The 23310-nt window shown below is 44.6% G+C and overlaps 1 protein-coding gene and 1 long non-coding RNA gene across 4 annotated transcripts in view; one reads left to right on the forward strand and one right to left on the reverse strand.

Annotated features, from left to right (window-relative positions):
- Positions 1 to 8029: 8029 nt before the first annotated feature.
- Positions 8030 to 11891, reverse strand: LOC142503571 (uncharacterized). Its single transcript, XR_012804043.1, has 3 exons — positions 11835 to 11891; positions 11168 to 11306; positions 8030 to 10151 (listed from the first exon to the last, which is right to left on the reverse strand). It is a non-coding gene; the product is annotated as an uncharacterized LOC142503571 (long non-coding RNA).
- Positions 9399 to 23310, forward strand: part of TRPC3 (transient receptor potential cation channel subfamily C member 3) — a 138965-nt gene continuing 125053 nt past the window's right edge. Inside the window, exon 1 of one of the 3 annotated variants that reach the window (XM_075616011.1) lies at positions 9399 to 9902. In XM_075616011.1, the coding sequence (XP_075472126.1) occupies positions 9697 to 9902 (206 nt within the window). In that variant the 5' untranslated portion in view covers positions 9399 to 9696. Of the gene's footprint in view, positions 9903 to 11650; positions 12067 to 23310 lie in introns of those variants that run through there. The other 2 variants (XM_075615994.1, XM_075616002.1) reach the window with 2 other exon arrangements.

Here is a 23310-nt window from a genome sequence, read left to right on the forward strand (position 1 = left end):
AAGCTAAACAGCAGAGGTGAGCACAATGCATAAACAGGAGTTTATGCTCAGCAAGGAATGACAGACAGGAGCAGGTATATATGTGTGAAGGATCCAATTACCTTGCAGGGGTGTGCTCTGGTCCTCCAATGGTGTCAGTGAGACACTAATCCGAAACAGCCTGTAAGTCATGTTTTCCTAATGATTGGCCTGGTTCCTGAGCAACCCGCGCGCGTGCGCGATGCTCGTCACGATGACGTCACGCGGCCGTGTGTCTAAGTCTCCGCCTGTGGGAGGCACCAGCAGCTCCTTCAGGCTTTCCTGTTGCCTGGTTGCCGCGCAACCCGCGCGCATGTGCGATGTGCGTCGCGGAGCGTCGACGTCACGCAGCCGTGCATGCACTGCCCTGGCGGTGCGTGGCCGCATGGCTCTGCCCTGTGATGCGTCCTCGGATCGGTCTCTGCGCGGAGTAGCGGTAGGTGTGACACAAACATAGATCTGCTCAGGCCTGCTGTTGGATGTTTCTGCACCTTCCCGCAGTCAGGACCGCTGGCCAGTAAACTCCACCCGGTTGTTACCATGGTCAAGGCCACCACTACAGCCAACCTTACCCCCCCCTGCTGGTCAGTCAGAGGTTCAATTTGCTCCTCCCTCTAGCCTTCCCCCAGTGGGGCAGCCACCATTGTTACCATCAGGAGCATCTCCTGTCCCCATCACACAGCACCAAAAGACACGACAGAGCAGCAAGTCCAAGCGAGCAGCCAGGTCCCTCATCTACAGGACCAGATGAAAATGAAACACATGTTTCAATTGCATGTAGTGATGGGACCCAGGGTACCAACATGAGCAAAAGCTCTGACTCAGAGGCTGAGATGATGTCAGATAGCGAGGACACTACACTTTTCAGGTTAATGAGAAAACAGTTAGCAGCCATTAACCAAACAGCTAAATCAATACAAACTAGCAAAGACAAAGAAGTACTCCCACAGCTGGCTAATAACAGGGCACCCAAAGATAATAGCGTTATCACAGCATGCAGCATTAACAATACTTATGCCTGCACCACTAGTTCCCTATGCGCGCAATTACCTAGCACAAAAGCAGTAGAAAAAGGTAAATCAATTGATATATTCGAGATGTCTAAGGAGGGCATGGTGGATAAGAAAAGGTCACAGACAGCAGGGGACAGCTCCTCTGCAGGAGGTAACAGGCACAAAACAATGGATAATTGGCTTTTGAGTTTATCGTATTTGAGAGCTGCTTGCTAGAAAAGCACCTTGACCAAGGGGTCAATATAATGAGGTATATGGAACTAGTATACAGCACGTATAGGGAAAAGCAAAGAGCAGATCTTGCGCTCCTACCATATATTAGTGACATGTTTACATTTAGAACCTACGTCTGTATAACAAAGGAGTCAATTGGTTGCATCTTTTAATCAAAACATGATTCAAGCCGGCCAACCTCATCAAGGTAAACTCCGTTCAGCAGGTACTTGCACTGAATACATTTAATTTCTTATTGTCCTGTGGACTAAATGTTGTGAAATATGTGGAAGTGCCCTGAAGGTTTTAAATAAAGAATATGCTTTTGCGATTTAGTGCAATTAAAAGTTGGCCAAAGCCAGTATCAGAGATCCCTTATTATAAAGGTGCACAAAATACCCTAATATGAAATATTAATACTTACACATGTAGCCGGGACCCCGTTTCCCCCCCCACCCCCAATTGGTTGTGGGGGTGGGGGAGGTACACCGAGGGAACGCTCCGATAATGGAAGTTCCGCGCAAGAGGGAGCTGCCATGTTAGGTTGGCGCCAGCGCAGAATTGGTCCGGCCAGAGGTTGCGCATGCGCAGGGCAGGGACAAAAGCCTGCGAAGGAGGAGAGCTAGGGGAGGAGGGGAGTCTGGGGACTAAGGGTCCCAGCAGCCCCCGCGTTTCCCCCGTGACGCGCCCGAACCAATCAGGTAGAGAGGAGGGAGGAAAAGGAAGTGGAGGGGCGCACGAGTGTTCAGAGCTAGCTGTCGGAGGAAGGAGCTCCGGTGTAGGGAGGCTGCCGCCCCTACCTAGACCCAGTTAGACCCTGAGCCCCAGTAGCGTGCAGTGGAGCTAGGGACTGGCCATAGTCAGGTTCCGGATCCCCTTACTGTGCTACGAGTCATACCAGGACAGTTCTAAATCCGCGAGAGGCCTGGGACCCGGCCCCGCTACTAAGTCGCATCGTGTCTGGGTGGGATCGCCCCGGACACCTACGGGTGACGTCATCTACACCCTCGCCGATCCTTTGTGAAGATTGTTGCAGAACCGGGTACAGGAGTGCCCGCAGGTAAAACGTCAAGTGCACCAACGGTACCATTCTCACTCCGGGACACGGTGGCTGCGCAGTCACACACTTATACATCCACTGACTCACTTGAAAGGGGGGGTGGGGAACGTACTCCAAGAGGGAGCTGGAACGGGGTGGGATCACCCGGTGGAGGGAGAGTGAGCGTTCAAGGACGCTGGTAGTAGTGTCTCCTCTAGAGAGGGGCACCTGTGATTACGTTGCTGGTTGCTAGAAGTAAAACATATTGGTTACGGTATTGCTGTGCGTGTGTTCATGTACATAAGTTCCTGCGAAGACCCACTTCCTCTAGGGTGGAAGCTATCGCAGGTGGAGGCGCTGCACCAAAGCATAAGTATTGTGAGCACCCCAGGCTCTCCGTGGCAGAGGCTTAGGCCCTGTGAGCCTACAGGTTATATAGCACATGGTAGTGGTCTGTGTTCGATAGGAAGCAGGGCTACACACATATCTCATCTTTCTGTCAGTCATAAACACTCACCTATTCTTCAGTAGAAGGTGAAGTGTAGACTGACAATGAGGTGTATACCTTTTAGCGAATTGGGGAATTTGTAGGAGCTCTATCCTGAAGGTAATATGTACAGTCTTCCACAAATGTTAGACCAATTCTTTTCCATGATGTATACTCCAAAAGGGCATTTAATTATAGTGATACTGATATATTGCATCCAAGGAGCAGGTGTTGGCGTGGCTGGTTTTTGTTTTACTAAGCAGTTCCCTGGAGATGTATGGCTCCTCCTTTGTATCTTTTCAGGATAGAGCTCATACCAATTCTCCAATTAGCATAAAAGGGTTTTTGTGCACCCACCGTTTACCTTTATAATAAGGGAACTCATACTGAATGGCAGTTGGGGGTTCTGATAATGTTGGGTCTGACACTATTATTCCTTTCATCACAATGGTCCTTAGACTGGTTGGTCTTTAGGATATATTTTAGGACGTGCCACTCATAATAATGTCTATACAAAGTATATATAAATATCTCCCAGGGTACCTCCAGGTATGTTCCTTTTTCAGCATCGACATCTCTCCCTAATTTATTTGGAGGGAGGTTTAAGGTCACATATATACAAACTGTAGATACTATTAAATTAGGAGCCCTTCACCCCCTCCTCCCCACAAGAGCCCCATCTCAGGCCCCTGTAGGGAGTCAGCATCACCCTCACGTAATTTCACGTCTAAAGCAAGTACAAATCAGGCAGTGCGTCACTTTTTATAGAAGAGGTTTAGAAAGTGCGATTTGCAGTACAGAATATAATTTTTTCACACATTTCATTCCACTTCTTGTGCCAAACCATGCGGTTATTCAGAGCTACTAGAATAATCCCCATAGCCTCTTATATACCATCCCCTGCAGTCATCAGTTCTTGCCCTTAGAGCATTATGGAAGGTGTAGTTTTTCCTGTGCATATTAGAAGAGCAAACACAAATTATCCATTATTTAAAAATCAGCATTCACACACACACGCGCACGCACGCACACGCACGCACACACGCACGCACGCACACACACACACACACATATATATAGTAAAGGAAAAAGTAGACAAAGTGAGAATTGGTCGCATGGCAAGCCCCTTTTCTAGCCTCCCATTGCCTGATCTGATTTTGCCTCTTGATGTTGTCTCCAAGAAGGATCCAGGTAAATTCAAACTCATACAGCACCTTTCTTACCCGAAAGGTAGCTCAGTGAATTATGCAATAGACCAGGAGGTATGTTGCGTCCAATATCAATCATTCAACACAGCCATAAGGATCATAAAAGTATACGGGAGAGGGTTCTCATGGCGGAATTCCTGCTATTAACCTTAGATACAAAGAGTTTCACATTCACTGGTTGCATATTTAAGGGCAGTTACTTCATTAACAAATGCCTCCCCATGGGATGCGCCATATCATGTGCGTATTTCGAAACATTGATCTAATTTTTGCATTGGTGCACAGAGAACAGGAGCCAGCGCGGAATCCCACTACCTCATCGACTTCCTTTTCATTGTTGCAGCTATTTACAGATGGAGCAGGGTCAAATTGTTTGGGAGCATATTTCAAAGGGACAGGGTGTGTAAAACTGTGGCCGCTAGATTGGGTAGAGTCAAGGCTAACAAAAAACATGGCATTCCTGGAACTATTCCCCATTATGCAGTAGTTGCGATAGAACTATGGACGAACAAACTCAGCAACAGGCAGATAATATTTTGGGAGTTGTGAACACAGTACATAGTTCATCGGCAACTTCCCCACAAGTGATAACATTGGTTACAGGCCTGTACTCCTTTATATGGGAAACTTTGGCAGGTTACATGCTGGCAGAGATAGCTTTAAATTCTTAAAAATACACCGTAAAAAAAGACATTACGAAAGATTTTGTTATCAGGTAGGTCCAGATATGGTGGGTTACAGGACATGAAAAGCGACGTTAGACATGGTGAAAATCGGCTTGTGTAGGATCATATGAAGTCTATTTAGAATAGCTTTGGTACTGGCCTTCTCCGGTGGAGTGGGGCATTCGGCCGCCGGGACACTTTGTCGCGATGTCCGGTCCACCGGTCAAGCCAAGCCAGGTCTGCCGCTCCGACAAATGCTTGTTTAAATGTCACGCACGGGACCGGTATCCTAGACAGGCCGCTCCGGCACTCCATCTTTAAATGTCCATGCAGTTGTTTGAGACAGCGGTCGGGCACGCGGTGGACGGTGATTGGGCGCAGCAGTGAACATCGCGGTGAAGAGTCCTGTGGCGAAATGTCCCTGTGGTGAAGTGCCCCATCGGTTGAACACCAGCGGTGTTTTGGTCGCGGCCAAAACAGCTGTGGAGAAATGTCCTAGACCGGTCTGTGGGGCTTTTAGGATAGGGGAGTTGGTAGCACCAAGTAAATCAAAAAAGGCTTGCTTTTTTAGAAATGTGGTCATCGGCGAAGAGACAATAGCATGAAGGGTGTATGGGATCAATTAAAAAAGCGCAGGAGCAAGAAAATGTGGCCAGCGAAGCTTACAGGAAAATATGCTGAGCTAAGAGCAGAAGCAAGGGAAAGTTTTCTGATACAAAAAGGGATCTAACCCTACTGACAAAATACCAGTTCCAGAGTGTTTAGCCGTTGCTTGCCAACAGATAACATGGACCATTGGTTTTTTGGGACACACTCTTTAAAAATAAGGGTAACAACAATTGCTGCAGACGTGTCCATTGAAAAAAATTAAAGGATTAGGGAAGATGGAAATCAAATGCATACCAGATGTACATAGGATCGGGACAGGAAGGCAAATGATTCATGTGCCGACAGGTTTTTCTAACCGGTTTTCTGTCTCCCTAGTTGGCTAAACCAATAAGATGTGAGAAGTGTGGCTGATAGGCCACTCTTTCTTACACTGGGCTCACAAGCAGGCACAGGATACACTGTGTGGTCTGCAGCTAGGCATCGAGCAAGAGAATTGTAACGCCTGTATGCCCGCAGACCTGGCCAGTCCCCAGTACTGAGGTGGGTAAGGGTATAACACGCACCCACAGCAGTGAGGGCGTGCCCGTAGTGTGGTAAATAGCGTTGCCGGGTCTGTAGAGTAAGGGTTAACGTATACTTGCTGAGTCCAAGGTGCCAGATGTCGGAAGGTAAAGTCCAAGTGCCAGTGTTCAAGGGTTGGAGAGAGCAGCATAGTGATGTCCGCAAGCCAGGGTTCAAGGGCAGGAGAAAGCAGCGTAGTCAAATCCAAAGCAGAGTTCAAGTTCAAACCAAGGGAATCCAAACAAGGGCAGGGACAGGAACCAGAGCTGAAAGAGACAAGGGAGCTAGGCATAGAGACTGCACACACAGGAGCTACAGGAAAGCTATGCAGAGCAATGACTGAGAGGACAGAGTGGGGTTATATGGGAAGAAGGGCCAATAGGGGTGAGGGGTGGAGCAGAGGCTTGAGTGAATGTTTGTAGGGATAATTTTGTGAGAGCCGGGGAGGTGACAGGGAAATAATCCAGGGAGATGGATTGTAGGCAACGGGGGGCGGAGCCATTGCTTAGGGACGGCAGATAACTGGAGCGGGTGCGCGCGCCTTCTGTAAGCCTATTATGCGCGTGCACCGCGCGTGTCACAGGGCGTGAGGGGCGCACCGCCGGGGAAATGCTGGAGGCGGAGGAGAAGCGGGAGAGCCAGATAAGGCAAGGGCTGGGGAGATGGGAGCACGCCGAAGAGCGCACGCCTCACGGAGAGTAACGAGTAACCGGGAACGCGCCCGCACAGTGCGGGAGCCGCTTGCGTGACCCGAACGCGCGTCAGAATGCGTAGACCGCGCCGCGGACGAGTGGGTGAGAGAGGAATGGAAAAAGTGAGTACGTAGGGAAGAGGGATAGCAAAGTGCCGTGGGGCCTGGGGTGAAGGGGACACGCTGGGAAGCGCGAGTCCCCCAATCCGTTACAAGAATATGAACATACGATGCGTGGGGCAGAGAGGCATGCGCTGGGAAGGTTTGTTAGCAACAATTGCTAAAGCGCTGGCAGATTACAAAAAGAAACCTGATGTGATGTTAATTCACCTGGGAGGGAATGACCTCGGCAGGAGTAAGTCACTTGAACTTATCTTCCAAATTCAAACAGACTTCGTCAGGCTTAAAACCCCCATGGAACAACATAGTGATAATATGGTCAGAAATGGTCCTAAGATTATCATGGAGGGAAGTAGGCTGCTGGTCAGGTATAGGGGGGAAAAAAGCAGAAAAAAGGTAAAGCGTACAATTGGTATGTTCCTCCTCTCTTGCGGATGTTAATTATAAGGATACCCAGAATTCAACGCACTGAAGGGCAACTGACACAGGAGGGATAGGGTGCATATTTCAGACAAAGGTCTGGACATTTTTATTGGCAACATCCTCCAGGCCCTGCAAACACTAACCCCTTAGCAGCACAGGGTCACAACTTGGATGGGGGTTCGGCTCCAGTAATTGGTCCTCAGGGTGGTGGAATGGCCACACCAGCCAGATTATAGATGCCGAGAAATGCAAAGATGGATGCACCGACTGATGGGATGTGGTGAAGTCCCAAGAAGTGATTTGGCAGGTGGGAGCTGCTAACTGTGCAGTCGGGTAGGCGCAGCCCAAATCAGAGGTGAAAAAGCTGGGTGCCAGCTATGTGGTTGGGCCTAAGCAGCCTCAGGGTCGGGGTCGGGGGTATTTTGCAGAGTATCCCGAGCAGGGTTGGAAAGGGAAGTCAGCTGTAAGATGGTGAGGATTTCCCCCATACACTTTTTCTAGAACACACGGGTGCTGCTGTGGACATGTTTTCTATCCAGCTGTGACTTCATTTGTATCCCCCTACAACGGTCTGTATCTATTATTTAGGTGGTTCTAACACGAGGGGTCGGCAGCTAAGCCGTTATGACTTCCACTGCAGCTGCTGGTGGAACGGAGCGAACAGTGGGACCCAGAAGCAGCTTCTATCTCAGCAGCTTTCTACTCATTTCTATTCTAAGCTTACACTAGTATTGCAACAAAAAAGCTGCAAAACATTGGGTGATAGAGTCCCTGTCAAACTATTGCCACGGGCCCCACAAGACCCAGAGTCCGATTGAAGTTGTATTTATTAAATTATCTTTGTTGCAAAAGTAGACATTGAAAAGAAAAAAACTTCTACTACTTTAAAAAGAATTTGTTTTCTTAGAAAATCTGATGGGGTTTTTTTTATACATCAGTTTGAAGTCAGAAAGCTTTAAAAAAACAAAAAAAAAACCAGATCTTTTTTCTTTAGCTTAGTGCCAATTTTACTGATGTTTATTTGTTAAAATTTCCATTATTTAGTGAATTTCAGTTTAATTACAGCTAATATTTTGTGTGATTGATGTTTCATATCTGTTTATTACAGCAGCGCTGCGTAACCTTTCTTCATGCAGTTGTTTTCATTTTTCATTTTGTGTTTTACTTACCAGTTTATCTACATTGTCCTCCTCCTGTATGTAGCACTGTTTCCCCCACCCTCTGAGAGATACTGCTAGTGTGGTGCTGAGGCATACCCGTTAGGATCAGGAGAGCTGAGATGATCTGCGATGTAATGGAGATCAGGACAGGCTTTTGGTGATCCTTGAGATGCTTTCAGGTGCTAAGTGCCTCCAGTTAAGTGCCTCCACCACAACATACCTCCATCTGCCCAAGGACTGACACTCAGACAGATATATATAAAAGAACCATGGCTTTTTTGCCATCACTGCGCATGATGGCGATAGAGCGTTGCAGGGTTTCATAGAATTCAGTCCTATGGATGGTGCTGGATACCCTTGATAGTATAAGGTCCTCTATCAATCAGATGTTCTCCCCAGCCCCAAGGGCTGGGGGTGGGCACGCTCATCCCCGATGGGAGAGGCTCACAGCCCTACTGGTCTCTTCCTCCTCCAGATCAGGATTGCTCAATCTTGGGTACTTCTCTGAGATCTGGAAAGGGAGGGTCTTGTGTCTACACCACAATTGGCTGCATGAAAACACCAGGTCACCACCTACTCTGTCACTCAGAGAGTAACAGGAGGGGGGTCAAAAGCCCCAGGATTAACCTGTCATAGCCTGTAGCTATCAGGACTTACATGACAGGAGGCAGAGAGGCAGACTGGACCAGCCTAGGCTACATCTATATAATGCATTATTCCACGTGATCACATACAATATATAAAAGGCAAATCTAAGGCTTGTTAAATGTATTATATTTGTTTAGAAGTTACTATTTGTAAGAGTATATGTACTTTAACATTAAAAACGCCAAACGTCTGCTTATGTACTGTATACTGATCTGATGAGGATGGGCATAAATTAACAAGTTCCAGGCAACTCTAGTGCTTGAACCCATAGCAACGTGCTGCAGGCAACAAGGGTATTTAAAGGGTGCACGATTTGAACAGGTGCATATGAGGTAAATTGTACAGAAGAAGGGTTAACCCTACACACCTAGCACAGTTATTCCTCCCCTGCCTCTTTCTTTATTTGTGATTTGATAAACAGTTGCTTCTTCGCTGTTTGACTTTGTCTTGTCTCTGAGTAATGATGCCATCCTGGCAGGAATAATATTGATGGCTAAGTAAGAGAGAAAGACAAGCCGAGAGAGAGAAAAAGGGAGGAGGAAGGCTCTAGGAAGGGAGGGATGAGAGAAGCAAGGGAACAGCTGCTACTGGTTCTGCATTTGTTCCTCTCACGCTCTCTGTTTCCCATTACATCCACTCTCTAGTTTCACTCCAGATATCCAGCTGCACATTTTCTCAGCGTCTTTGCCAGCTGCCCTGCTAGTGCATCTTGTCTGCATCCTCTCCTTCTTCCACTTCTCATCCCCAGAGACTGCCTCTTCCCCAGCCCCGCATTGTCCTGGTCTGGATTAGGTGAAGGTGTCCTCTGCTGTGAAGACGCGGACACCCTGGGGATTTCTGCATGTCCACCAAGGGCAGGAAATGCAAGGAGCTGCCCGCTGGCAGGGTCAGCTTCCCAGAGTTGGGGGAGCGTGGAGGATGGCTGGCAAGGAATGGGGGGCAGTGGGCTCCATTGCCTCAGCCCAGGGGAGTACTAGTACTGCCTGCGGAGACCGGATCTTTCATGGCTGGAGGGTCCCACAGTGACTGCTGCCACCTTCCCCCCATGTGAGTATACATTTATGCAACTGTTGGAGTGTGCATGGGGTAGGAGGTTTTGAAAACTGTACCTGATATTATTAGAGCACCGGCACAACATATTGTTCACAATGCTGCCCATTGACCTTCTCTTTCTTGCTTGTAAAGCAGTGAGGCGCTTTGGAGTTGGGTTGCCATCAGTGCCTGTTATTGCATCTTTAGCAACATCCTTTAACAATCATCTAAATGTTCAACCCATCATCTGCTGGTGGGGGAAGCCTGCAATGCACAGCAAAAATAAAATAAAAAAGGAGTTCAATATTGGAGTGGCACCCTTTGAAATGTCACTCCGGTTATATTGCTACTGTGCTCAATTAATCATGTACAGCCACATTACAAACCAGCATGAGGTGGTGTATGAAGCATACTAGAAATGTGTTATCATCAAACATGCATACGGCCATTTAGGGAATGGTACATTTATTTGAACATAGATAAAATACAAAGAGTGAGATTACACTCATTACCGCATATTATTAAAACACATGGGGATATATATTAAGATTACTCTGTTTGCTTCATAATATGGGGCCAACATTTTCATTTGCAGCAGTTTACGACATTTGTATGAAACTTGCTAATCTTGTTTCTTGCATTCGACACGGATCTCTTAGGACCAGAGATTAACATCAGCATCACTTGTACCTGGTGGATTTTAATGACACAAAGAGGGCTATGGAGTCTCCTGGCTGCAATACTGGAGCACACAAATTGCACCTTATTTATCAGAGCAAAAAAATGTATCCTATGGAACCTTTTTCTTAGATACCGTAACCCCAAAGAGAATGGCAAATTGCCCTATAGATGCAAAGTTCCATGCTAATTATAATACTTAGCATACTATCCTTAACTCACATATCCACTTCCCAATTACTGGCACAAGCAGAAGAAAATTAGCGCAAAGCACTTTGGCACAATGATTGGGGCAAACGTGATGCAATGAAGTGATAGCATGACATAATCTGACATTTTGGAGCAATACACCAGTTTGCAAAGCTTGATACACTTGCTTCATAGCTTTTGTCAATTTATTGATGCTTATTTTATCATTTTCAAATACTAATCGCCAACAGCAGATTTTATTTTACATGGATAGAAATATGACAGATCAACAGTCACCAAAACGACAAATTGTATGCACTGTGCAAGTCGTGGGTCTGTGCCCATTGCACAACTGCTTGCACAGCACGAGCTATATGTAATATGCATGGTAGGTGCCCTTGTGACAACTGTACCTGTACTTGTCAGTGGACGCAATGTTTGGGGATCCTGTGCAGTTCATCTACATTCCTGCTGTTTACTGAAGTTAGGTATCTACAGTATATCCTGCTTTTCTTCACTCTCTCTGCTTTTTGCAATATCTTCTCTCCCGATCTGTTTGAATAGTTAGATTTAAACTCCTGAGCTCTGCTGCTGATCTCCCTTTCATCTTCTTTTTCATTTCTGTAGATCTCTCTTTTCATTTCTTCCTATTCCTCCTCGGCCTCTCTTTCTCCTCACACTGCGCCTCCTTCAACCTTAATTATTGTATCACCTTGTCTGATCCACTCTTATTCAATATCCTCGCTCCCCCCTCTCTCTATCCTCTCCCCCCCTCTCTCTATCCTCTCCCCCCCTCCTCTATCCTCTCCCCCCTCTCGCTATCCTCTTTGACCTCCTCCCTACTTTCTTTCTGTTCTCCCATTCTCCTCCCTCTGTCCTGCCACTTCCTGTCTATTTCTTCTCATATTTCTCAGGTCTCCCTGTTTTTCCATTTCAACTCTGCTTTTCCTTTCTCCTAATTCTCTCTGTTCTCCCCTCTCTTATCTTCTCTACGTCCTCTCCTCCCTCTTCTTCTTCCTTTCCCTCTGGCTTTTCTGTACCCCAGCCCCCCTCTCTCCTGCCGTACAGTCTGGGGGTTACCTGGAGCACGGAGTTCTTTCTGTACCTTCTGGCTCCTGCTGCAAACAAAACTTGCAGTGCCCCCTAGGAGGAGGGTGACGCTTGCACCTTGCATGTCAGGAACAAGGGCTGCACTTGTGTGGTGTTATTCCCATGCAAAGTGCTCCCACTTCCTGTCCATGAACCCCCACCCAATGAGTGATGAGATGTGCTGCACTGGAGTCTGGGCACTTGGGCTGAGAACAGGCATGAGGTACTTTGAAAAGCTTCACAACACACACAAATATACGAGCACCAGGATTCTGTATGCCCCCCATCCCCCATTTTTATGTCCAATTAAGTAATTATCTTTTTATTGTACTGTATATGCCCTTTTTGGTAGCTATAGCCCCCCCTGCAGCACAGACATGGGGCAGTTGGCAGCCCAAATCACCGAGCTTACTTAAAGCTGCAGTTCAGTCTTTTTTTTTTTTTTTTAATTTATTTTTTTACTTCAATAGTTTCATGTGTGCAATCTCTAATTACCTAAAGAACTGTATAGCTGCAGCTCAATTCGTTCTCCATGTATTGATCGGCGAAATTTGGTGACATCATTAGAGCTGGCATATGTTTTTCTTCTGCTTCTGTCACGCAGTGGAAGCTCATGAATATTCATGAGCACTCCTGCACTGACATGTGCTAGAGGGAGGGCAGGGCTGACAAAGGGGTGTGCCAGGGCTTGTGACAGGACATGGAGGGGCAGTGCCTTAGAAAATGGTTGTTAAAATAGAATACAAGAAAATTGGTCTTTCAAAGTTGTTTTTTTTAAAACAGAAAATGCTAAAAGTATTTTTTCTTACTACAGAACTGATTTATTAAAAAAACCCACACATGCAGGATATTGCCTGAACTGCAGCTTTAATGTCACAGCACAGGCTCCAAAATCCTGTTGCATAACATGAATACTCCTATAAAAGGGAAAATGATGGGAGATGACTATAGCTTCCATTGAAATGCATTGGGGATATGGAATCATTTGTAATCGGGGTGTCTCGCTAAAACACTGGGGTGTTTAGATCACATGATCTTATAATAAGGAGCTTCTGCGCCTTAAAATGGCAAGCTAGCATATGCTCCAATCAGTGGCCTAAGTGGCTTAACAAATAGTGATACCATGTCTGATTTAAAAATAAAAAAAAAGAACAAATCTTTGTGTTAAACATTTGAGCAAAGCGCCTTTAACCTTATTTTGGAAAGGTTTAGGCAGTATTTGTTGCTGTAAACATAGGAAGGCGAGAGGCGCGATTTCAAATAAACCCCCTTTCTTTAAAAACAAAAAGTGGAATTGTAAGGTCTTAAAACGAAGTCGTGGTACTCAGAGGGTGAAAATAAAAAAAGTAATGGTACTCGGCACCGACTTTGCCAAAGTGCCATCACACTTTGATCGCTGCCCCCATCAGTACCTATTTAGTAGGTCCTTACCTGATGAATGCCAGCTGCAGCTGCTGTACCTGTGTAACAGGTGTTCCTCCCACCCTCTGGGAGATTTCCCTGCAACCTAGTGTTCTTGTGCTGCTCACCTACTAGGCTTACAGGATACTGAGGGCCCACCGGTGGTAGCGGGGACGAACAGGACAGGATTTAGGGTTCTTCTCAGTTCTTTACTTGGTGCAGCGCCTCCATTCCCCGCAGGCCCCAGCAGAAGTGGGTGCAGACCCTGCAGGAAAACCTTCTGATACTCTCCCTTATGAACTGCACTCTCAGGCAGGAGTACAGTATAAAACAGGAACAGGTCTTTATTGTTGATCTGCATACAACTGGTACACTTCTTCCATGGGTCCCTGGAATCAACCCAGGGAGCTTGAGGCCCCAAGAGCCTATCCTTAGCTCCCTTATCCCTTGGCGGAATAAGGGGTCGTACCCCACTCCCCTGAGGGACAGGGTCTCTCCAACACTCAGAACTCTTCAGGAACACTACCAGACCACTAAATTTAGGCTCTGCAGCTCCTTTTGTACCCAAGCGGAAGGTTCTAGGTCTGAGCTCCTGATAGGGCAGCACACAGGACATAGACCCAGCCCGCCCTGTCACTCAAGGGAGCTGCTTACTGCAGGGGAAACCCAGATTAATCCTAACACTGCCTGCACTGGTACTAGGGCTTACAGTATGTATTAGGCACGCACACACATGAGATACTTGAAAATGAGAATTGCTGCTTTAACATACCGTATGTAGTTCATTTTACCAATCAAAATGTTGTATCTATGTCTATATTCTGATATCCCCTTACTCAGAAGGAGGAATATTTCCCTTTGATACAAATAATGGTTTTTTTTTAGATCTTTTTCTAATTAGTTAAGTATGTCATCTGTCCCTAGCTGATCTAATTAACTGAAACATCCAGGCTTCATCTAATGGCTACAGGATACAGCCATTGGAGCTCTACTCTGGCAGAAACAGGTGTAGCCATGTATCCTCTTGGCTACTAATCTGCCCTGTGTGTGTGTCACACACAAATGTGTGCATATATAGATATATAAGACTGGATTTCACTCCACTGGTCTTCTGTCAAAACAATAGTGAATTTATTTATAATTTTTAGATCAACAGTTCGGTTCTATCTTTGGACCTTAAGCAAGATAAAGGTCAAAGAATAGGATCGACACCTTGCTCTAATATGATTTGATAAATAAATGTACTATTGTGTTAACACACATCAGTGGAGTGGCATGCAGTCTTCTTTTTTGCATCAGATTTCTCCCTCTGGAACATTGGAGCGACGTGCACCCGTGTCAGGATACCATTGTTTTTATGAGTGCATCTTCTCTGATATAGCTCTACATATCTAGATATAAACATTTTATATACGTGTGTGTTTAATAATACAGGTTTGGACGGTTTGCTTACAGTACGTGCACTTACATACTATGCAGTTAAACAACACACAGAACCCCAGCAAGCTCTTTTTGGGAACCCCTGAGCCCCCACAAAATATATCTGTATATAATGCATTGGGCTTCTCCGTCGCTTATACTTATAATGTCGCTTATACTTATAACGTCACTTCATAGAAAGTGCTATCAAATTCTCCCTTTTAATCTCCACTCCTAATTCCTCCTGGGGGAATTGCCAGTGTATACAATCCCTATATTACATTACAATATTTATTTGTTGTACAGATTTTGTGCATGCAAATCCAGGAGATGGATAAAGTAGGCTAATGTATTGTGAATTGTACAATATTCAGGAGAAACTACATTACCTGATATTTTTGTTTTACAATTGAAGGCACTTACATTTACACAGCATGGAATTATAAAGCTCTCAGCGTTTTGAATAGCTGTCTTTTCCAACAGCGCATATCTTTTGTGTGAGACGGATGTGATACTTATTTTACTGTTTTATCCTGATTCAATGGACCCGTGATTCAACAGCTAACTGAAATATCTACAAATCTGAGAATTTACAGTTACTTCCGTTTTCATCAAGTGCATAAAAAAGGTCTGCTGCTATGCAGTTACTGGCTTTTAAAACACAATTAATCCAACTAAAATATTTTTTCTGTTAATGATCAGAATTTTTCCATCCCCCCCCCCCCTTACGTAATTCTACGATTTACTGCATTTTAATTTCACACCAGCCCCAAATTAATATAAATTAAAAGTAGACCTACATAATTTGTGATAAGAATGTTAGAGTTCTATCTAGATTACAATATTGTATCAGTTTAATTAGACTTACCATTAGGAACATTACATCTATACTGACTATATACATATATTCAGTATAGATGTAATGTTCCTAATGGTAAGTCTAGCAGTCATTTAAAATGATACTATATATATATATATATATATATATATATATATATATATATATATATACATACACACACACACACTATATACATATATATATACACACACACTAAAAAAAGCTCATTATCATTTATTCATACATCACCAACACATTTCTTAGCATTGAAAACTGCAATCCCCCATGTAAACTGTGTGTAGTGATTCCTATCTTTATTTATATTTTTAGCACATCTGTTTCTGATTTTTAGATGTCAAATGTCAAAACGGCTGACATTTCCTCCATAGGAAATCATGTTTTCTTTAAATTGAATGTTTGTAACAGCAGTTCCAATGAGAAATGTCTACAGAAATATAAACAAGGCACTGAATTGTTTTGAGTATTTGCATTTTTGCGTAACCCCCCTTCTATAGGGTTACTAGCAGGTTAGTGTATGCTGGGCCCCACCCTGTGTTACCATAGGGATTATGACGGCACGGGAAAGTGTTTAGGATAGGACGAAGGTTAGAGAAAGGTGAGGTTGCAGGAGGGCAAGGGGAGAGGAGCCTCAGGGAAAGGTGATAGAGATAAACCCATAAAGTAGTAGAACAGACTAAGCCCCCCTTCTTTATTATGTTATAGGTAGGGACAGTGCCCTTTAAATTAGGATCCCAGCAAATGGCTAACGGAATCCAGAAGGCCCCAGAGAGGGCAAAACGACACGCCACATAGCGCCCTAGAGAAAGGGCTCCCGGGGGTTGGCGGATCGATACTCCGCAGATGCATATAGGTATCTGTTTCAGCCGGTGTGGAAGTTGTAGTTCCCAGAAAAAAAACAAGGTACCATCTTCACCTGCATAGGATAGACTAGGATCCCAGTAAGGGCCCAGTATAAAAAAGGGGTATTAGAGATGATACTCCGAGAAAGGGGGGCCGGGTTCAATACCAGTAAAGCAACTAAGCCGATATACCACCCTCTGAGTGTTAAGATCGGGCACTTATGGAAGCACAGTACTTCCACTTGTCCTGCTGCCCCAGATTCTGAAGCGAAATCCAAAAATGGGGTTCTGCACCAACACAAATTTGTCGCAGAATGGTGCCCAGAAGTTGGTATGATCCGCATGGTGTCTGACTGACAGGGTAAGTTTGAACAATGGTGGGCATGGGGCCCCATCAACTCTGAAGAAAATGAGGCCTATATAAGGCACACTGAAGAACTAGATGATCGTTTATTTTTCAGTGATGTGCAATGGGACGTTTATGGAATGAGCTCCCTAAGGAGGAGCCTTTAGTATGGGTTCTACCCGGTGCTCTGAAAGCCGTAAGCTAAAGCGGCTGAGTCGGTCTGATCGTACAATCCGGAATAGGGTTAAGGAAACTTAGGGATATGAATACTCTATGTTCCGGGGAATACTATGGATATAATAGATATGTTCAGGGGCCACTCGTTGCAATGCAAGGCCAAGGCTCAGGTGGCTCAGTATGGTCACACCCGGCTTACAGCAAATCAGGACAGAGTAGATAAAAAAGTAAAAATATGGCACATTGGATGGAGCATTTACAAAGACTGGGTGGAATATATAGATGAACAGGGGGCTAAACGGGTTCACTATGCAGCTGTACCCCATGGTAAGGGTGATATGGTTAGGAAGCCCGATCTGGACCATTATTGATATACTGGGGGTTACTATCCACCCGTGAGCCAGTCTGATCCCGTTTCGGTCAGGTGTCATTATACAACTGTTCTCACCCATTGCCTCCGGGACCAGAGAGCTACTGTGCGCATAATGTCATTCCATATGCCTTTTGAAATATGGGGTGCAATATTATAAAAGAAGTAAGCAACTGCTGTATACCCAGTCTGTGTATAGCACACTGACCTGAATAAGGTTAAGTTGTCAATATATTGAGTATATTTCTATGTGAATTTTTGTATTCTATTACAGACTGGATACATCTGAATGTATACATGTGCCTTATTTTAATGTTGATATGTGACAATGTAATGTTGGGGGAAACAGTGGGTTTAGTTAGGGGAGAGTGTAACTCCCTCTTCTAAAGGGTTACTAGCAGGTTAGTGTATGCTGGGCCCCAGCATGTGTTACCATAAAGATTCTGATGTCACGGGAGAGTATTTAGGAAAGGAGGAAGGTTCGAGAAGGGTTCCAGAAGGACAAGAGGAGAGGAGCCTCGGGGAGAGGAGATAGGAATAAACCCATATAGTAATAGAACAGACCAGACCCCCCTTCTTTATTATGTTATAGGTAGGGACAGTACCCTTTATGTTAGGATCTCAGAAGATGCTAACGGAATCCAGCAGGCCCCAAAGAGGGCAAGAAGAGGGCCCTAGAAAAAGAGCTCCCGGATGTTGGCGGATCGGCACTATCCGCAGATCTGTATAGGTATCCGTTTCAGCCGGTGTTGAAGTGTCAGTTCCCAAAACAAGGTACAGCTGACCCCGTTATAACGGAGTACTCGGGGTACACATGAGATGCGTTATAACCGGGATCGCCTTTAAAATAAAAAACAGGGATTCCGCGAGGACTTACCCGGCATCTGCAGTTCTCTCCCTGCTTCATCAGCTTCGGGCGGGTGTGTGTCACATTTGGCTAATAGGGCTATAAATTCATTAGTCTAGAAGGGGGTAGGTCTGTTTGGGGGAACGTAGGTATTGGGGGGTAGGTAGGCCTCCCAGGGGTGGGGGTGTCAGTGGCAAGAGGGGTTAACCCCTGGCTGAAGGGGTTAACCCGTTGGTTACCTTAGCGGTTGGTAAAGCATTGCATTAGCAATACTTTTCTAGCCACTAAAGGTGGCCAAGGGGGGTAGATAGTTACTGTCTTTTATGTCTATATTAACACATGACTAGTTGACCCGTGAGCTACTAAGGGGTTAATATGTACTGTAATGTATTTTAATGACTGTTTTATCATTTATTTCGGTTGGTTTAGCTTATTTTGCCTATGTATATAATGGGAAATAATTTGGCTATTATATACATAGAGCCAAAAGCTTGCCTGGGCAAGAAAAGCACCCCTATAGTACAGCACTCAAATCAGGAATGTGATGAATTGATGTGGTAATTAAAACTTAACCTTTAATAGGATAATAAATATTAAAAATAATCAGACAAGCAAATGATGTATAGACAACACAAAGGTAATAAAATCTAATTAAACAAATCACAGCAGAACCCTGCTGCTGGAGAAGTTGCAACCACTAGTAGTGGTATAGAGCTTGGGTGCAATAATGGGCTCTAGCAATCTGGATTGTTATGGGTTAAATCCTAGAATACCAATAAAATTATTGGTGACTTGTCCTTGGTATGGAAGGGGGCCTAGTCAATGGGAAATGGTCCTGTGAGCCTAGCTCTGACCACTGGAAGGCATGCAAGCTGCGAGGGGCAAGAACTTGTATTACTATGGGTTCAGGGAATGCACTTCTCTTGCAAGAGATGGATATGAAGCTGTCTACTATTTCACCAATAAATGCAGTTGTACCATTCCTAGCCTGTGAGTACCATTCTGAAGGTTCCGGTGGGGATGAATTTCTGCCCCTGGCAGAGCCCTACAGGATGGAGACACTGCACCATTCACTAAAGACAATCCTGTACCCCAATCCCTACAACATCGTAGAGACTCAGCCTCCTGAGAACCAACAGGTGAGCACCAAAGCAGCACTAACACCAAGCTACCATCAAATCTCCCTTAGGTGGGGGTGGGTGGGGGATAGGGGTGTTACACAGGTGATATAGTTGGTTGCAATTTACTGTACACATATAGGGGCCTATTGACTAAACAGTGATAAGTGGCTTGATGCACGTTAAATGCCCTTATATCTCGATATTGCCTGTTTTGCTATTCACTAAACCTTCATAACACTGCAGTATCGCGCTCTAACGGCTTTTTAACGAGCTTTAACAATCTGACCAAAAAAAGTCATATGAGAAGCCAAAAAAAGGCCAAAATCACTTCTTTTTTTTTTGCCAGAAACTGTTTGTCACTAAGCAGTGATAAGCTTATCGAACTTTAACATTTTGCAATATTTTGGCGCCAGCTAAAGGCTGATGCTAAAGATATTGCAAGATGCATGAAAGCATATTCTTTTATTTTTACTTCACAGGATTGATACCAGAGGCCGGCGGATGACCCCTGGGAACACCCGGGGCCGCTGTCCCCGCCGGCATCAATCCTGAGCAATAAAAATTAAATTGGGTTTAAATTAAAAAATTAAAATGGAGGCAAAAGGATTGCACCAGATTTATCAAAAGAAACTCCTGTTGCTTTATATAGCATTTATTTTCTCTGATAACTATGGGGCTGCTTTTTCGTCCCTCTTTTGCAACTAGAAACTTCAGTAAATCACCCCCATCCATTGGTAATAAAACATGAAGGTATTCAAGGCCATGGCTATAATTTTCACTGTGACTAGGAAGATAAAAAAAAAAAGCAATACAATTTCTCCCAGATTTAGAGCTTCAGGGAAGGAAATCGAATTAAAAAATATAAAAAAGCAATGACATCTTGTATCTCAACTACCTTCTGGCTTGGTTGCTATTATGGTCAATTAAATATGTTTTTAACCTGCACAAAAATCCTTATATATGATATTTCTGACTGAAATGCTAATGAAATATATATTATAAATATATATATATATTATTAAGGTTATGGTGGGTAAAAAAGTGACAAATACCCTCCACAGTGAAGCATATAGCAACTGTAAATATTACTGTATGCTCATTTGCATGTCTCAGACAGGTCTGCAACCCCGCCTTTCACCATTATCACCCAGCATACAGCACTTCCACTGCAGCAAGGGATTCTGGGAAATGACATGCAAATGAGCACGCATGTGCCACCTTTTGTCTTAAGCTCACATTACATGAACAACCCTTAAGCCAATGCATGCTGCTTTAAACACAGCTTTTAAACATAGTAACCCCACTCACAGACTGTTTCGACCTTGTGGGTCTCTTCAGTGTGAGGTTGGTTGTACTGGCTTTGCTGGTTTTATACACACACACACACTCTAAAATGCTAATATATATATATATATATATATATAAGATAGATCTATAGATAAAAGATTGCAAAAAGCGCTAACCTAGTTGCGAAAATAAAGTAAATGGGTGTGTGAACGTGTATAGGTTATATATCAATTCATTAGTGATAAAGGTGTGATATAAAATGTGATAAAGTAAATCAAATGACTAAAACTTGTGCAATGATATCTCAACAATATTAAATGTCCCAAAAATTGCAATAAAGTAATTAGAAGTCCAAAAGAACAGGCAATGTAAACAACTTGCTATCCAAAGGTATAGTGGAGCCTTGGGCTGCTTCTTGATAGATTAACCATATCAAAAAGATAGAATCTTAAGACAAAGATAAGAAGCGCACGCTCCATAGTGTAAAAATGTTTTAATATAAAAACTAAAAATAAGCGAGTATAACAAATGCTCACTCACAAAGTATAAGTCATAAATGTGGAATGAAAACACAATCAGTGCTTCTTACCGATCATCTGTTGCAGTGATGTATATAGCTCGAATACCAGTCACATACGCAGTGACGAAACGCGTTGGGATTCTGTTTTGGTGAATCATCAACGGCACACTTTGGAATGCCGGAACTCCAGAACGGACAGGTTAAGCTTCTTTACCCACGAGGACGCTTCCAACTGCACTAATCATTGAAGATAGTCCATCTTCGGCCTTGCAAAAGTGGATTTTAAGCAAGCTCTTATGAGAACATCATCTGGACTGGAATTCGAGCTACATACTCATCATCTCTCCAAGGGATGATCGGTTATTGTTAGATTTTATGTGCACCTCTTATCTTTGTCTATAGCTATGTAGCCAGGTCTCTCTGGACTACTATTCCTTGCCTTAAGTTTAACTGTAAGTCCCCATAAGTTGTGGGCTGTGTGGACATGATTCCTAATGGTGAATCCGTCCTAATGTTCAGGGTGTGAAGTTACATTGTTCAGCAGGTATGAACAATAAAGTTATAGTGGCCTCTCACTGAAGTAAGGCCTCGTTCAGGATGCCTGCTTCGCAACGTGCGTGCGCACGTTCGAAACAAAGTAATTAAAGTTAATATCGGTTGTCAGGGTAGCAGCTACCCTGTCGCCGAAGTACGGAGTTGACGCTTGCTACAGTTTCAATAAACAACCCAAGTTGTTTTTTCAAGCTGCAGCAGCGTAACTGGTACTTTGGCAGCCAAACAAATCATTCTTGAAAATGATTTGAACACAGCAACACCCATCCCTAAGCTGAGGTCTGTAGACCTGAAAGCTTGAAAAGGTCTGCTGGGGATGATGTGCACACATCTCCCAGCAGACTGATGTGCGCACACGCGGACGCGCGCCCTCCACCTCCTGTCTCTGCCACCCTGAACGAGGCCTAAGGGGGCGTATGACAGAAATAGGCTGGCTTACTAGCCACTCCCCAGGGAGTTCTAGTCTGCTCTGAGAGAGTGCTGTCTGAAATGGATGTCAGAGTGTGCAGACACTAGAAGGATGTTCTTCTGGAAGAAATGCCAGAATATTTATACTTTGCATAGAGAAGTGGCTGAGGCGTAGCCCAAAATGGGATAGGGTACAATGATGTACAATTCAGTGCATGTACTATGACGATGAATAAACCTCAGTCAAATATACATCTGGTGTAGTCTTTGAAGCATGGTAATGACTAAAGGAAGAAGATTTGTCCATGAGGTGCATCCTGAAACCTCAGGATCCTCTTGGACTGGAGGTGCTGACCACTGAGGAAATCACCGCAAACCTGTCCTGATACTTCCCACACCACCGCGGAGATCTCCGGACTTCTGTTTGCCTCACAGGTATGACCACAGCAGCCACAGAATACACTGGTAGCAATAACATTTCCAAAAGGGTAGGGGAAAGAGGGCTATAGATAGAGATATCCAGCATGCAGTAGGTTAAACTCCTAACTAGGCAAGCTGCTATGGTGTCAATTCATTGCTGATTGCAAGGGCTTTAAAAAGCAGTCAGCAGCCTAACATCACTGAACTTTTTTCCCATCTAGAAAGGACGCTGGTGGGAGCTGTTCCCAGGCCTGCCTGACGTAGGGCCTGTTTGCACCAAACCCACATCTTGAGATGGTCACAGGGGGCGATTCACTAAGCAGTGAGCTTTTGCGCCCGATTAGGAAATGTGTAATCCCACAATATAAAAATGATTGCTCGAGCTATTTTCTTTTCCCCTGCTATCATGCTTAAAAATCTAAAGCGCGATAGATGATTGAAAAAAATGCAGCATGTAAGAGCTGCATGGAGACGCTGCGTCTCCAAGCACGGCTCTTATAGGCGATCGTGCATTAAGAATATTGATTTTGATCATAGTGTACATGAGCAGGGGGTCTCCTTAGCTGAACCGCATTGGTTTCAGCCTCAGGGATCCCCTACTTCATGAGATGCAGGCCCCGTTACGGGGTGCCGGTATCCCCTGTGCTTTTAAAGCTCCCGCGTCATGTGACTGGGGGATTTAAATCCTGCAGGGAGATAGCGGCACAGCATAACGGGGCCTTTATCTCATGAAGTAGGGAGCCTCTGAGGCTGAAACCAATGCAGTTCATCTCAGGAGTCCCCCTGTTCATGTATACTATGATCAAAACACACATATCAATAAAAAATAATTAATTACCGTAGCGGCTATCCACTATGGTAATGAAGCTGCATTAATGTCATTTTTATTAATAGTGTG

Source organism: Ascaphus truei, chromosome 1 (assembly GCF_040206685.1).
Source record: "Ascaphus truei isolate aAscTru1 chromosome 1, aAscTru1.hap1, whole genome shotgun sequence".
Classification (NCBI taxonomy): Eukaryota; Metazoa; Chordata; class Amphibia; order Anura; family Ascaphidae; genus Ascaphus; species Ascaphus truei.